The 13750-nt window shown below is 53.0% G+C and overlaps 5 protein-coding genes across 5 annotated transcripts; 3 read left to right on the forward strand and 2 right to left on the reverse strand.

Annotated features, from left to right (window-relative positions):
- Nucleotides 1-521: 521 nt before the first annotated feature.
- Nucleotides 522-2003, reverse strand: PG985_007183 (uncharacterized protein; the record flags this gene model as incomplete). The annotated part of the gene is made up of 5 exons (XM_066826952.1): nt 522-581; nt 634-1209; nt 1265-1345; nt 1412-1848; nt 1910-2003. The coding sequence occupies 5 exons, from the start codon at nt 2001-2003 to the stop codon at nt 522-524; spliced, it is 1248 nt and encodes a 415-aa protein (XP_066684627.1).
- A 1816-nt stretch (nt 2004-3819) lies between these two features.
- On the forward strand, nt 3820-6414 carry PG985_007184 (GTP-binding protein 2; the record flags this gene model as incomplete). The annotated part of the gene is made up of 1 exon (XM_066826953.1): nt 3820-6414. One exon carries the CDS (start codon nt 3820-3822, stop codon nt 6412-6414), a length of 2595 nt encoding a protein of 864 aa, XP_066684628.1.
- A 348-nt stretch (nt 6415-6762) lies between these two features.
- Nucleotides 6763-7356, reverse strand: PG985_007185 (ER membrane protein complex subunit 6; the record flags this gene model as incomplete). Its single annotated transcript, XM_066826954.1, has 2 exons — nt 6763-7053; nt 7291-7356. The coding sequence occupies 2 exons, from the start codon at nt 7354-7356 to the stop codon at nt 6763-6765; spliced, it is 357 nt and encodes a 118-aa protein (XP_066684629.1).
- Nucleotides 7357-9188: 1832 nt separating this feature from the next.
- Nucleotides 9189-11372, forward strand: PG985_007186 (uncharacterized protein; the record flags this gene model as incomplete). Its single annotated transcript, XM_066826955.1, is given in 5 exon segments — nt 9189-9503; nt 9571-10055; nt 10117-10516; nt 10527-10569; nt 10624-11372. 5 exon segments carry the CDS (start codon nt 9189-9191, stop codon nt 11370-11372), a joined length of 1992 nt encoding a protein of 663 aa, XP_066684630.1.
- A 1037-nt stretch (nt 11373-12409) lies between these two features.
- On the forward strand, nt 12410-13356 carry PG985_007187 (uncharacterized protein; the record flags this gene model as incomplete). The annotated part of the gene is made up of 3 exons (XM_066826956.1): nt 12410-12881; nt 12967-13265; nt 13339-13356. 3 exons carry the CDS (start codon nt 12410-12412, stop codon nt 13354-13356), a joined length of 789 nt encoding a protein of 262 aa, XP_066684631.1.
- Between the last annotated feature and the right edge of the window lie 394 nt (nt 13357-13750).

Genomic DNA, 13750 nt, shown 5'->3' on the forward strand with positions numbered 1-13750 from the left:
GTACTAACGAACGTCTGATACTGGGTGGAATCACAGGTAAGTAATGGAATGTCGTCGATGGTACAGCTAGCAATCTTGGGTAATAACCGGTATCGAAGGACTGGAAGCGCTATGCATACGCGGTGTTGCTCGTACACTCATGTGGTTATTCCGGTCGGTAACGACTGTCGTGTAATGCCTACGAGAAGAACCAACGACGATGCGGCAGTGACAATCATGGGGAAGGCCAGTGACACGAAAGGAAACTTGTAATCATTCGTCACAACGCTTGTGGTAGGGAGATCCAGTACGAAATGTCCCATGTCCGATCTATCTGAACAGCAAAACACAAAGATTAAAAAGCGCGCGTAATGCCTTCATTGTATCAATCTCATCATCTATGGCCAGGACCCAACTATCCAACGGCATAGCTGCGGATACCAGACGTATCCGAACTATGTGCCGTATTCCAAACCCATAGAAAGCCCCCCAAGCGCGGCGCATGCTCTGCTGGCGCCTGGTTGAACATCTCGTCCTCTTACTTAACGGATGCGCTTCAGCCTCTCCGTATTGAGCCTGGCAGCGTCGTCGAGCCGGACACTCTAGATGGCCGTTAGCATATATCCGTGTATCGTGTTCCTTGCAAGGACATACCTTGTCACCCAGTCGATCTATGAGCTGGTTCTGATCCTCAATCTCCTTGCCCATCAACTTGGCCACGCTGTTCAACGTCGTGACGTGGCCAGCAGTGCGCGCCATGGCGTCATCAATACGGTCCTCGTTCTGGTCGTCCTCCGAGTCATCCTCGAATGCATACTTGGACTTCTCGGCTCCACTGGACCGCGACCACTTTTCGGAGCTTCTTTGAGCCTTATCGATCTCCTTAAAGCCCTGCTCCATTCGAGAGTTCGCGTCGTATCCGGATTTGCGAGTGGCATCGCGCATGTCTCGGTCAGCTCGGTGGTTGCTCAAAGTGCGTTCTTCCATCTCCCTGGTACGCTTGCTTGATGTGAAGGGGTTGTTGACGTGCACGGCGAACATGCTGCGGTTCAGGCTCTTAAGCTTCTTTGTCGAGACATCGGCCTCACGTGTAGATGTGCTGGCCTTGTCAAGGAGCGTCTCGGTGTAGTTGAGGCGCTCATGCTGGGCGCCAAGTCTGGCGTAAGTACCCAAGGCTGTTTCAACGGCTTGCGACGCAATACGTTCCGAGTTCTCGGCAGAGTTGGCAGACTGGAATGGTCAGCGGATGAGGCTAGGAGTATCGGATTCAGAAAGTTCAACTTACGGCCATCTTGGTTTCTTTGATCTGGCGCTTAACATCCTGGACCTCCTCCTCTTCTTGCTCTTCGGCAGTGAGTTCACGGTGCTGGTTTGAAGACTTTGTTAGCACGCACTACCCTCTCAAGCCAGGAGCAAGGGGCCTGATCCTTACCTCGCCGTAGCCTCCATAGCTAGTACTGGGGTTGCCATAATCTCCGGGACCAGGCGCTGGTTGCTGCTGTTGTCTCTGGGCTCGCTCTTGTGCACCTGAGAAGAGAGCATCTCTGGTGGAGTCATCATTGCCGCCGAGGCCACCGTAGCCTCCGGGGCCTCGAGCGCCCCTGCCTGCGCCTCCACCGTTGTCGTACCGCGAGCTACCGTAGCCGCCAGCCGATCCGAACTTTTCGTTCGAGTATCCGCCCGAGGATTGGTTGTTGTTGTAGGGAGGGGGAGCAGTCTCGTTCGATGCGATACTGCCGTTGCGACTGACCGGAGGCGCGCCGCCACGGGGTCCGCCTGGGAGACCACCCGGGGTGGCACGAGGACCGCTAGGGAGACCGCCGCCGCCGTATGGTTGGTTCTTGTACTGGTTGTAAGTCGCCTGGGCACCTGTAGGGTGTTAACACACTTTGTTGCGCCAGCAGCAGCGTGGGGAGCTCGTCATAATTACCTGTCATGGGAGTCGCATAGGGGTCGTTGCCTCCGGACTTGGCGTACGGGTTCTTGGCCTCCTCGTCCTTCTTGCCAAAGCCAAATCGCCCCATTTTGTATGATTTCCGGTCTTCAAGCCGAGACTAATCGAATAGAGGGATTAATCGATGCAAACACGGCCGGCAGGCGTGTTTCTTGAGATTCGGGTAGTTGTGAATAGAGAGCCGTACGTCGTCGCCGTAAGGAGTGGAATGGTTATTAGGTAAAAGACGTTGTTGTTGTTCAAGTATGCGTCTGCTTCATTAAAGGCAAAGGGGGGTGAGCTGGGCTGGGTCGACCTTTAAAGGGTAATGGTGGGGCTTGAAAGGCGGTTTTGGTTTGTCTTAGGTGCGTTTCGCAAGAGCACCACGGGCACCCTCCAGCAATGCCGATCCACTGATCACCCAAACCGCCTTCTCCAGTCCCCTTTTTCAGGGTTCTCGCCTGCAGATTGGGCACTTGTCGGTACATACATGCAACATATTCCCCTTCCAAATCTTTCGATGCTGATACATCAAATGGAATCCCCTTTGCTCAACAGTTGATGTTGAACGGACCAGGAGTCCCAATTCCAAGCCACATTTGTACTCGTCAGGCTCCTAGCTGCGCAACTCGCATCTCCGTTGACTGGGGTACGGCGTAAGGCAGACGCATTCTTTTTAAAGGTATTGTGGCAACACGAAGACTAGAGCTCAGCCACGGGAGCCGGAGGCGATTCTAGCGACAAAGGCCCCCACTATCGGAACTCACACCACTGGAATACGGGGTGCATGCGTTGTTAGAGGACAGGAGGTGGGAGGCAAGCGGTAGGTAGGTAGTGACAGTACATGCATAAAGACCTGTACCTGATATGTGATGATCGGAGGTTGCTTTCAGAACACCTAGCTACTGACCTGGCGCCTAACCCGGGGCCAATAAAACATGTTAATTGAGTCCAATTGTTGGAATTAAATCTTCATTTCTAAAAAAGGATCGATTTCATCCGGAAGTATTCTAGAAATGGTTATGTTCTGTATCCGCAATTTGCAAAGGTCGATCTGTCGATACACATGTGCTGGGGCCAGTTTATTTTTACCACATTCAGCTCATAGCATATGGGTGGAGGATGGGGGGCAACAGCTACTAAAAAGGCGTGCTATGTCCATTCCATTACTACTACTATGTATCAAGATCATGCCTGCCATCTGCCTCTCCGACCAGTATATGAGGAATGCCACAGGCAGTTGGTACTGTGCTGTGGCTGGGTGGCATTGGGCATGGCAAACTGGTGATTGACTCCTAAATCGAATGCTTTTCTGAACGGGGCACGGGGTTGGAAGTCGACGGGGTGACTGGTTCACCGTTACTGCCCCATACCAAGTGAGTGGGTGACGTGGTACCTCCCCTGCATAACATACTCGGGCACTTTCAGCCGTTGTTCTTTCCACGTTGCTTACTTGCACCCATTTGAACCGGAGTCGGAGCTATCATGTCGACTCATCAATCTCTCTAAGAGTCCGGTCTGACTTAATATCTTGGCTCCTGAGCCTTACTTTGAATGCATCGAATTCGTATATATACTATACGCTGGCAACATCACTCTTGAGTGTTTGCTTATCGAAATTATGCTTACCGACTTCTCTGCATGATTGATACAACTCGCTTTCTCCAATAACTTGACGTCCCCAGGAAATCTCCAGGCCTTCCAAGACGCAGCATCTAATTGCCTGAAAATGATCACTCGTATAGCGCAGGACCATACTCCAATAAGAAGCAAAACAAAAAATATACTACTTCAACTCCGTGTAACAGGGTTTAGCTAGGAGTGCCAATCAGTACTGGCCGCGAAATAACTCTTGGCTTGGCTATTCTGGGACAGCAGCTACTTGGGAGGGAAGGCTCGGAAACAAGATGGCTTCTGTCTTCACATTCGACCCAAACCCCCCTAGGGTATCGTCGCCCTGGTTGAGGCCCGAAGAGTCTTCAAAGAACTCGGGAACAGGTGGCTCATCTCCTAGCAGCCATGATGAACCAAACCAGGCCGGAGAGCCAGACATTGACCGGCTGGAGGCAGAGCCGCAAGAAGGGCCGATCGAATACAAGCTCCATCTTCTGCTGCGTGGGCGCAGGAAGTACGAGATGATGAGCACGAGTATTAAGGCGTCAGGTTCCCGGTCGAGGCCTTTACGACAGCCGGCAGCGAATATGAGCCAAACTCGCCAGACAAGGCTGCAACAGCTCACGACGCAATTACTCTGGAGGCTACAGCAGTCTTCGCCGAACCACGCGAAAGCCAGGGGCGATCTAGTAATCCCGAAGCTGCCCGAGGACCACGAAAGCCTTGAATTCCTACAAAAACCTCAAAGACTACTTCCTGGGTTAGAGGAGTCGAACGGTGCACTGTATGAGATAGGGGTGGCCGATGATGGCGAGTTCATAGGGTTGACTAAGGACGAGATGGATGAGAGTATGACGACGCTGAAGATCATCGCGGCAAGCTTAGGTTGCCGAGTCGATGTGCAACGAATGAAGGTTGTGGGCAATTGCGAGTGGATTGAGCAGCCGTCGCCAGATGACCAGCCGCCGAAAGACCCGGTTCGACACCATACCGACCTCTGGGTAGCCGAAGCACTGGTTATGCCTATACTTGAACCTCAAAAGGACCCCAATGACGACGGTGATCAAGCTCATGGGCACCAGGGCTCTTCGGCGGACCCTGCAAAGGATGCGTCTCAGACAGAACAACTCCGCGTCTCCATCATTGGGCCAACTACATCTGGGAAGACCACACTGCTTGGTACGCTCGCAAACGGCACCCTAGACAATGGTCGTGGGAGCAGCCGCATCAATTTACTGAAGCATCGACACGAGCGGGTTTCTGGCCAGACTTCGTCTGTGGCTCAGGAGTTGATTGGCTACAAAGATCAGGATATCTTCAACTACGCCAGTGTTGACATCGAGGCGTGGACGGACATCCACGACCATTCCGAAGCTGGTCGAATGGTCTTCTTCTCCGACTCTGCCGGCCACCTGCGGTTCCGTAGGACCATCATGCGAGGCCTCGTTGGGTGGGCACCTCACTGGACGTTCCTCTGCATCACAGCAAACGGTGGAAGCGTTGCAGCACGGCCCGGTCATTCCTTGTCTGGTACCACTGACGACCTTGGCGACATGGCCGATAGCCTCAATCTTGCGCTGACCCATTTGGATCTCTGTCTACTGCTAGAGGTCCCGATGGTCATCGTAGTAACCAAATCTGATGTTGCGACCAAAGATGCCTTGAAAAGCAACCTCAACCAGGTCTTTTCCAAAATCAAGAATGCCGGCCGAACACCAAAGCTGCTAACGCCAAATGCTGCTAACAACAGCGTGCTCACAGAGATCCCCGTCTCAAGCCAGCAGCAGGTTCAGAGAGAAGTCGTGGAACCTATATCGAGAGCTACGAGCCTGCTATCCATAGTGCCCGTTGTCTTGGCAAGCGCAGTGAAAGGGCAAGGCATCGATTTGGTTCACGCGCTGCTTGCAAGCCTACCCATGCCACCACCACCAACAGCACGAGATTATGCTCCCCTAGTTTTGAACCCTGAACAACCAGAGGCACTCTTCCACACTGATGATAAATACGAGCTAGAGTCACGCGTCGTACAAACATCGACTCGCGCCTCTGATGGCAAGGCCATTGTGGTTGCTGGCTATCTACGCTTCGGCCGGATATCGGTGGGTGATCGGGTGGTCATTGGGCCTTTCCCGGCGGACGAGGACGAAGCCCGTGGCCAGATACCTCGCGATCATCCTACCCCGGGATATGGCTTGTCTGTATCGCACCCTTCATCAAGCGAGCTCGCACGCATAGCCTCGCGAAATGCGGTCCCAGCGTCCGCCGTCAAGGGAGAGTGGCATAACGCCAAAGTGGTCAATATCCGTAACCTGCGGCTCCCAGTACGAACCATGGGCCCTGGCCAAGCCGGCACCATACAAATCGTGCTCGACGACGTTGGCACTCCTGTAGACCAAGACTCCGAAATCGAGCAAGTGAGGGCATTCCGCGGCCTTATTCGGAAAGGCCAGGTTCTAGCGATTCCTAGCCAGCATATGTTAGACACTGGACTGTCCCTGCAAGCGGCTTCCGGTTTCACTGCAATCTTCAAGGACCCTAGAGTCGCAAGCCTCACTGGCGGCGGTACTACACTCGTCAACGTCTACGTTGCCACCGTCAGGACAGCCGCTCGCATTCTACGAGTGTCACGTCAGCTGCCTGACAGTGTTAGCCGAGCGGACGGGGAGGCAGATGACGTCTTCAACATGGCCGAGAGTATCGAGCTCGACCCTGCTCATGGCGGCCAAGACGACGCTGAACCGTCGAACTCGCCCGAATACAGCGTCACGTTGGAACTCCTATCAAGTAGGGAGTGGATAGAGATGGGGTCTCAGGTGGTCTTAATGGAAGGGAGCAATAGCGTGGGCCTGGAGGGTTATGTCGGGAAGGTCGTTGAAATCGCTGAATGACTTCACCACGATAACGAAGGTTCTTAAAGTAGCGCTTTCTTTTAGTATAAACATATTGGTTACTCGTTCAAGTTAGAATAGTATAATACCAAACAGCCATTACATTACCAGCAGCTCATTGCCAACCCCTAGCTATATCACGCCCATCACCAAGACCCTGGATCATACGAAAGTGCAGTGTCTTGTACTGAATACTTGTCGCCTGTCACGTTAAGCGGTGGTAGATAAGATCAATACGCATTTCTCTTGAGTCTTCCTTCTTTGTCTTAACCAGATATGCTATCTTTTTAGGTGACTATAGCACCGTCATTGATCCCCTTGAACGACGACTCGACCCCGGTGCTTCCATTACGCCCTCACTAAACCGTAGAATAACGTCCACGTCAAGATATAGCCAGCCATTCCGCCCATGACACCGCCAGCCCAGAACTCGTATTGTGACCGGAAATATCTGCCAGTATCCAAAGGTCCCAGCCCGGACTTGAGTGAGGTGGGGGCCACGCGGAAGGCATAGAAGAGTATCGTCGTCAGGATGGTGAAGATGAAGTAGAAAAGGAAGCCGCTGTAGGATTCGAGGCCCAGGATGCCCGCCGCGACGCCGAAGATGGAAGCTGTGAGAGACTGCAGGTTCGAGAGCACCTGCACACATACGACGATGATGTCAGTAATCAGTACCCAATGCCGTCATTTTCCTCTGCTTGCGACACCAGGTGCGACAGCAACTGCGGCCATTCTCGCCGTGGGCTATGTCTTGCCCGTCTGGTCGTTTTCGTTTTCGTTTCGGGGCTGGCCTTGATTCATGCTCGGCGGCCAAACTGCCCACCAATGCCACCACCAGACGCACACTCAGATGCGAAACAAAGGAAAAGGTCATACCTTTGTGTTGTGCATCACCGATTCCGGCACAATCGGCGCGACCTGGAATTCGCGCTCGGTAGGCATGTTGTTGGGCTGTCGTATATGCGTTGTCGTTTCGCCTGATACTGACTGCTGTTGGCTGGCTGGCTGCTGCTGCTCTTGGATCTTGACGTTGGGCCGTTAGTTGGTCGCGGCTCAATTGGCAGACTGAGGCCAGGCTGGGCTGCGGGCTGCGTGTGGGCGGGCGGGCGCTTCAGTGGTGCCAGGTACCTGTTATTGGTGGGTTGTAAGAGGGCCTGGGGGGGGGGGGGTCTCAGCCACGCCGGAAGGCCTACCGTAGTTAGAAAACCTAGAAGATGGGCAAACGCCGAGGGTTCTTGAAATAAGAAGGTTGATAGGGTGCAGCTATTGAACTATGTGATCTCATTTGGAATTTGGGTTAATTGACAGATTGACAGACACTTTTGGCGCCGGATCCTAGTGTAAATGGCGGCCGCGATAGTCGTACAAGCTGACAGACAGCCCGCGATGGAGCAATAGTCCAGAAGAATGCCTCATAGTCAACGTGTTGGCAAAGAGGCTTGAGCCCCCAAGAGCCACTTTACTAAAGCCGGGCCGTGGACGTGCGTATCTTTAGACATGCGATGTTATGTACATCCACTATCCGGGTATCCGTACAGACATGAGAGACACGAGACACCTGACACCGGCAGATGCTGCATGCGTGCATCTACATGCCTGACATATGTTGGTTCGGAGCCGCCACCGCCAAAAAGTAACTCCGTCAGGCCGCCTCACTGATTACCTTAGGTGTGGTACCCGTAAACGAGAGCGACTCGGCACAGTCGTTTCAGAGGATGAAATAGGGCAAACGAAACGAAAGTCAATTCCAGAACATGAAATGCTCAGGTTCACATGCAATCAGTGCCCTCGAGAAAGAAAGCAGTTGCTGCGTAATGCGCTGCGAGGAAAGGGTCTCGTGGTCCCCACTGGCAGGAAACAGCAATTTGCTGTCATTGGGTAATTTAGGACTTCTCCAAGTATCCGGGTACGGCCCTGGCATCATCAATGGATCTCGCGGATCATCATCCATGATCCAAAGTAACATGGCAACGATGGTAGCTACATAACTCGTGCCTACTGCTGTGCTACCGTACTGCAAGTGGCCTGGGTGTGGCCTGGCTAGAGCAAGCTGTACCCAGTAAGGGGCCGAGCACCGATTTCCAGAACATCGATGATTCGACTTCGCCCTGGCGCTAAGCCAACCGCCGTTAATGAGTCGCTGTGTGGGTAACATGGGGAAAGTTGGTTCCTCCACGGCTTTTCCTTACTCGAACAGGAGGCTCATCTCGGACACTTTAAGATGAAGCTGGTGACATGCCTGCACGGCTAGCCTCTCCGTCCTGAGCGTACCAAGTCCTGACCGTCCTGACCATCCTGGGCCGTCCATAATACAATGCAACATAATATCCACCGGGGCATCTTTGTTGAATAAACAATCCATTTCACCCTTTTCCCGCCGGGCCAGAGTTCGACAATACCCTTCCGTAACTAGTGCCTATTCGCTGTCTTACCTGTCAAAGGGATCGACAATCCCATCTAACACAATACATACTGCAGCTTTCTTTGTGTGTGTGAATATCTCAGACGGGACTCCGTGACGCAAACCCTCTACGGCCAGGACCAGGCATCACCTCCTCTCCCCAACCCCTCCGCCACACTCGACGACGAATCTCCAGCGTCCATGGTAGCGAACCCCCGTGCCACATTTCGATTTATCCCCCGTAAGATTGCTGCGACACATGGACCACAGCGATCGTGCAACCTCGCAATTACATGGAGACCTCTTATGAGCCGGGCGGTCCTCACGACGAGTACCAAACCTCTTTTGAGGGTCAAGGTATGATAGCGATACCATGGCTTTAAGTTTAGCTCGCTCCATGAGCCTGCGCCGACATGCCGTCAGGAACCATATGGCCTGCAGACGTCTAACACTACCGGTGTATCTAGGCCATGGCATTGTAGAAGACACCGATCACGAGTCCGATGACCACGACCAAAGCGAGCAGTCGCCCGAGTTCCAAGAGTCGCCGCCGACAAGCCCGACGAGCCCGAAGCCGAGCTTCGCCCCCAGCGGCCAGGCGAAACCGGTCAGGAGGTTCAAGAATCGGATACCGAGCCCGCTGAACCTGGACATACCGAAGCTAGACAAATTCCAGCATGCCTACACGGTAAGAAGAAAAAAGGACCCCTAATCACGAGATGCGTTCGTCGCGACTGAGACGGGCGGTTTTTTAGAAAGCAGTGAAGACTACGGTGGACGGCCATGGCAGTCGCAAATTCCTCGAGCAACTCCAGTGGATCATCAACTCGTCGCAGCTCCTCGATACGCACACGTTACCCCCATTCGCCTCGACACCCCTCCCGGTCGACTTGCCCGTGCCCGACTTGCGCGAGAGCTCGCAGGGTCGACCATGGTCTTCGGAAGGCGCCATCGTGGCAGCGGCCCTGGGTATAGGGACGGCTACTCTCGTTCGCTGGTTCTACATTGGAGGCGTCTTCCACTTCACATTTACGCGGCTGGTGGTTGCGGCAGTCACTCTATGTTCGGTGGTATTTGGGTTCAGTGTGTACATGCGTCGGCAGTGGCTCAAGTACATCCATGTGCAGACGCTAGCTCAGGTCAAATTGTTCATCCAGAACTCGGCCGAGCTGGATAGCATGGCTGGGGCAGCTATAGGCTTCATCACCGAAGTCGAACTGATTGCCCGTGGCTACCGTCTGTAAGTTGCCCTTCTAAAGTCATCTTGGTTTTGGTGCCCGCCAGTCTAACCTAGGATACAGGTCGCTACCTCTTCCCCCCATCAGCCGTCTCGAGGGCAGCGGGCAGAACGTCAAGAGCGTCAAAATCAGGCGAGAACTGAATGCCCAGATGCTCAAGATAATGAATCGCTATTTCACGACAGCGCGCGCGGTTCGGGAGTTCAGCAACCAGGACCTTCTGCGTTTCCACGAGCAAGGGAAACAATGCGACCCTGAGAGCATAGCCTCTTCTCTGGATGACTTCAGAACCGCCAGGCTCGAAGTTTCTCAAATGACCAGCAAGCTCAAGGAGTCGTACGTCACCGTCCAAGGCCTCCGCAAGATGTTTCTGCTCAGTCTGTTTTGCCTCGAGCCGCAGGATGCAAGCAGCGATTATTTGCGCTTCACCACGGCATTGGAAGGCCTCCGGCTCTGCAACGACGTAACGGGAGAGTGCCACTGCGCAAATCCAGAGAGCGCTGATGGCTGAAGAAAGTAAGTTGCAACATTCGTGATAGCAGGCATCAAATCCGTGCTAATATGTGGCAGCATTCAATCTCAAGAGTCCAGGCATGCCCCTTAGTCCAGACCGCGAGAAATGGAAGCATCAAGTGAGAAAAATCGGGCTACTGAACAATAGTATTCGCGGACTGCAAGCAAAAATGGTCCTCTTGGCTGAGGAATCCAACAAAGTCATCGACGACGAACATGGCGACATGTCACATCTGGGGTCTACGTTCATGAGCCAGTACGAAATGATCGGAAAGGACTTGAAGGCTTTAATGGAAGCATGGGAAACTGGAAAAGCAGCAGTGGCTTCGGCTATTAACCGGAATGAGCGGAAACGGGTTTCCTCTGCCAGTCTGCTGTCCCCGGTAACTTCCACAAGCGAACTCGCATCGGTTTCCGAGGAGAGTGACGGTCCGGATGCAGCCCTCAGGAGACTCGAAGGCGACCACTCGCCACCAACAGAGCCTGGCAGTCCAAATAACTTCACGACAGATCCTGTGGAGTATGAGGCAATTGCAGAAACTAACACCAAGCCGAGAAGTACAATGAGCCGCGAGGAAAGGATCAGATCGATGCAAGCTGAACGGGCATCTAAGATTGCTGCTCGCGAGAAGGCGATGGAGAGCGGATGGTTCATGGGCGAACTCAAGAGCGTCTTGCAACATCGTGGCGAGGAAACCCTCGCTCCCGGCCACCGCAACTCGAAACGGAGGAGTCTCGGTGCATCGCCGATAGGGGATGGCACAAGACCGCTGACCCTGTCCGCCTCTCTACCTTCACAAGGATAGTATGAGCTCCCGCCTCCGTGACTTCGTGAGAAGGGTGGTTTGCTTTCTTTCCCTGTGTCGATTTTCATGACCACATATAATCACGCCCTGACCTGTTCAGGGCGTGCGAAACGCATTATGACCTGTGATTATTATACGGGCTGCATCAAGGAGTTGGATTAGACAGCAGACTGTTGCAAGCCTCGTACGACGGCGGACTTGTCCATTTTTTCTCTTTTTTCTATTTCTCGTTTACTTGATGACTTTTTAGGCGCTGGCAGGGCATTTTCGAGCAAGCAAGGCATGCATCGCTCTGGGTTGCAAAAAAATAACACTTACACGATCGTTTGATTTTTCCAATGTGGTTTTTTTTGTATATAATTCCTATGCAACAGTACCTACATACTTATAGCCAGCCATTACATACTCAGATTAGACTATAATGTTTCAAAAGCATGAACGATGCAAGCCAAAAGACTTGGGGTGATTCTTGACAGATGAAGAGGATGACGCTGCCGTAGTCTATGCTAGTTCTTGCAGGAGGACGGAAGTCGGAGAACGAACAATAAATCTAGCTTAGGTGTTTACTTATGTACTTCAATGTTATTAGGTAACTTGCTTTTCGATAGGGTTTCTGTGGATGCAATCTGGCTTACATGGCCATGGGCTTGCAGTCAGGAAGAAAGAATACAGGGGTATCCGAACAGCGTAGGTGGCCTAAGGAGGCCCGGGTGCTTTACGCGAAAATGGAGGCGAAGGGCAACCGAGCGCGTCTCGACCAGGCAGTCAATTAAGCATCTAACGCGTTAAAAAGCCCACTTTGGACGCGTCGGGGCCAGCATCCCACCCACCTTTAGAAGGAAATATCGTCTGCCTACTCGCTTTCTCGACCGAAAGCTCAGTTGCCAACTACCAACAACATCAACCATATCATCTCACCACATTTTCCGCCACGTTTCTTGATACCCATCTATCTCATTGTTTCGTCCTGCAATACTGCAAGGCCTCTTTACTTCTCTTTTTCCAGAATTACCTAATTCATACACATCACCGCCATCATGTTGGAAGCCAGACTCGAGCAGGCTATGCTGCTGAAGAAGGTGGTGGATTCCATCAAGGACTTGGTGCAGGACTGCAACTTCGACTGCAATGACTCTGGCATTGCGCTGCAGGCCATGGACAACTCCCATGTCGCCCTCGTCTCCATGATGTTCAAGGCCGACGCCTTCAGCCCCTACCGATGCGACCGCAACATTGCCCTCGGTGTCAACCTGGTGTCGCTCACCAAGGTTCTGCGCGCCGCCCAGAGCGACGATGTCCTGACCCTCAAGGCCGAGGATGCTCCAGACTCCCTCAACCTGCTCCTCGAGAGCGTCGATAACGACCGCATCAGCGAGTACGACTTGAAGCTTATGGACATCGACCAGGAGCATCTTGGTATCCCCGAGACCGAGTACGCGGCCACCATTCAGATGCCCAGTTCTGAATTCAAGCGTATCTGCACGGATCTGATGGCCATGTCCGAGTCTGGTAAGCATTTCTAACCCCTCCTGGCTACGCCCCTGGTGGCGCTACGACTCTGGTTCATGTATACTGATGCAAAAATTCTTCGCAGTAACAATCGAGGCAAACAAGGATGGCATCAAGTTCGCGGCAAACGGTGATATTGGCAACGGTTCCGTGACACTTCGATCGCATAGCGATGTCGAGAAGCCCGGCCAGAACGTCGACATCGAGCTGACCGAGCCCGTCACCCTTACCTTCTCCCTCAAGTACCTAGTCAACTTCTGCAAGGCCCAACCGCTTTCCGACCGGGTTAGAATCTCTCTCTCCAGCGAGGTGCCTCTGCTGGTAGAGTACTTGTTGAGCAACGACAAGAACAGCGGTCACCTGCGATTCTACCTCGCGCCCAAGGTAGGCTACTTTATTTACTATAGCCTATTGTGGACTACTATGCTGCATACAGCTTTGCTAACTATCTCTCTAGATTGGCGACGAGGAGTAAGGAAGAAGAAAACACGCGTTCCAGAGTTAGTGACGAGGATCATGAGATAATACCATTTGGTTGGCAACGAGGCGCAGGTTAGACTGTTGACCCATGCTGCCAGTGCGGTTTTAATATGAAGAGCATTGGTTGGCATACGAGTTATTGATGGGTTCAAGTTTTGGGGGTTTTTGTGTGTGCCCATGGGTTGACTAGGTACCTACGTGAGCTACCCCAACCCTCGGTACGCCTAGGTCTGTTTTCGTCCATTCCCGGCGGGATGGATGGTAGAAACCTGGCGGTTGGGTCGCAGAGATGATGCAGGGGAACGCACGACTGGGGCTCGAGGCTGTCTTGGGACATAAATGTGCACCTCGATGCGGAATAATGTCAATCAATACCACCCACCACAACT

Source organism: Apiospora marii (genome assembly GCF_038362585.1).
Source record: "Apiospora marii strain CBS 49790 chromosome Unknown utg000004l_segment0_segment1, whole genome shotgun sequence".
NCBI lineage: Eukaryota > Fungi > Ascomycota > Sordariomycetes > Amphisphaeriales > Apiosporaceae > Apiospora > Apiospora marii.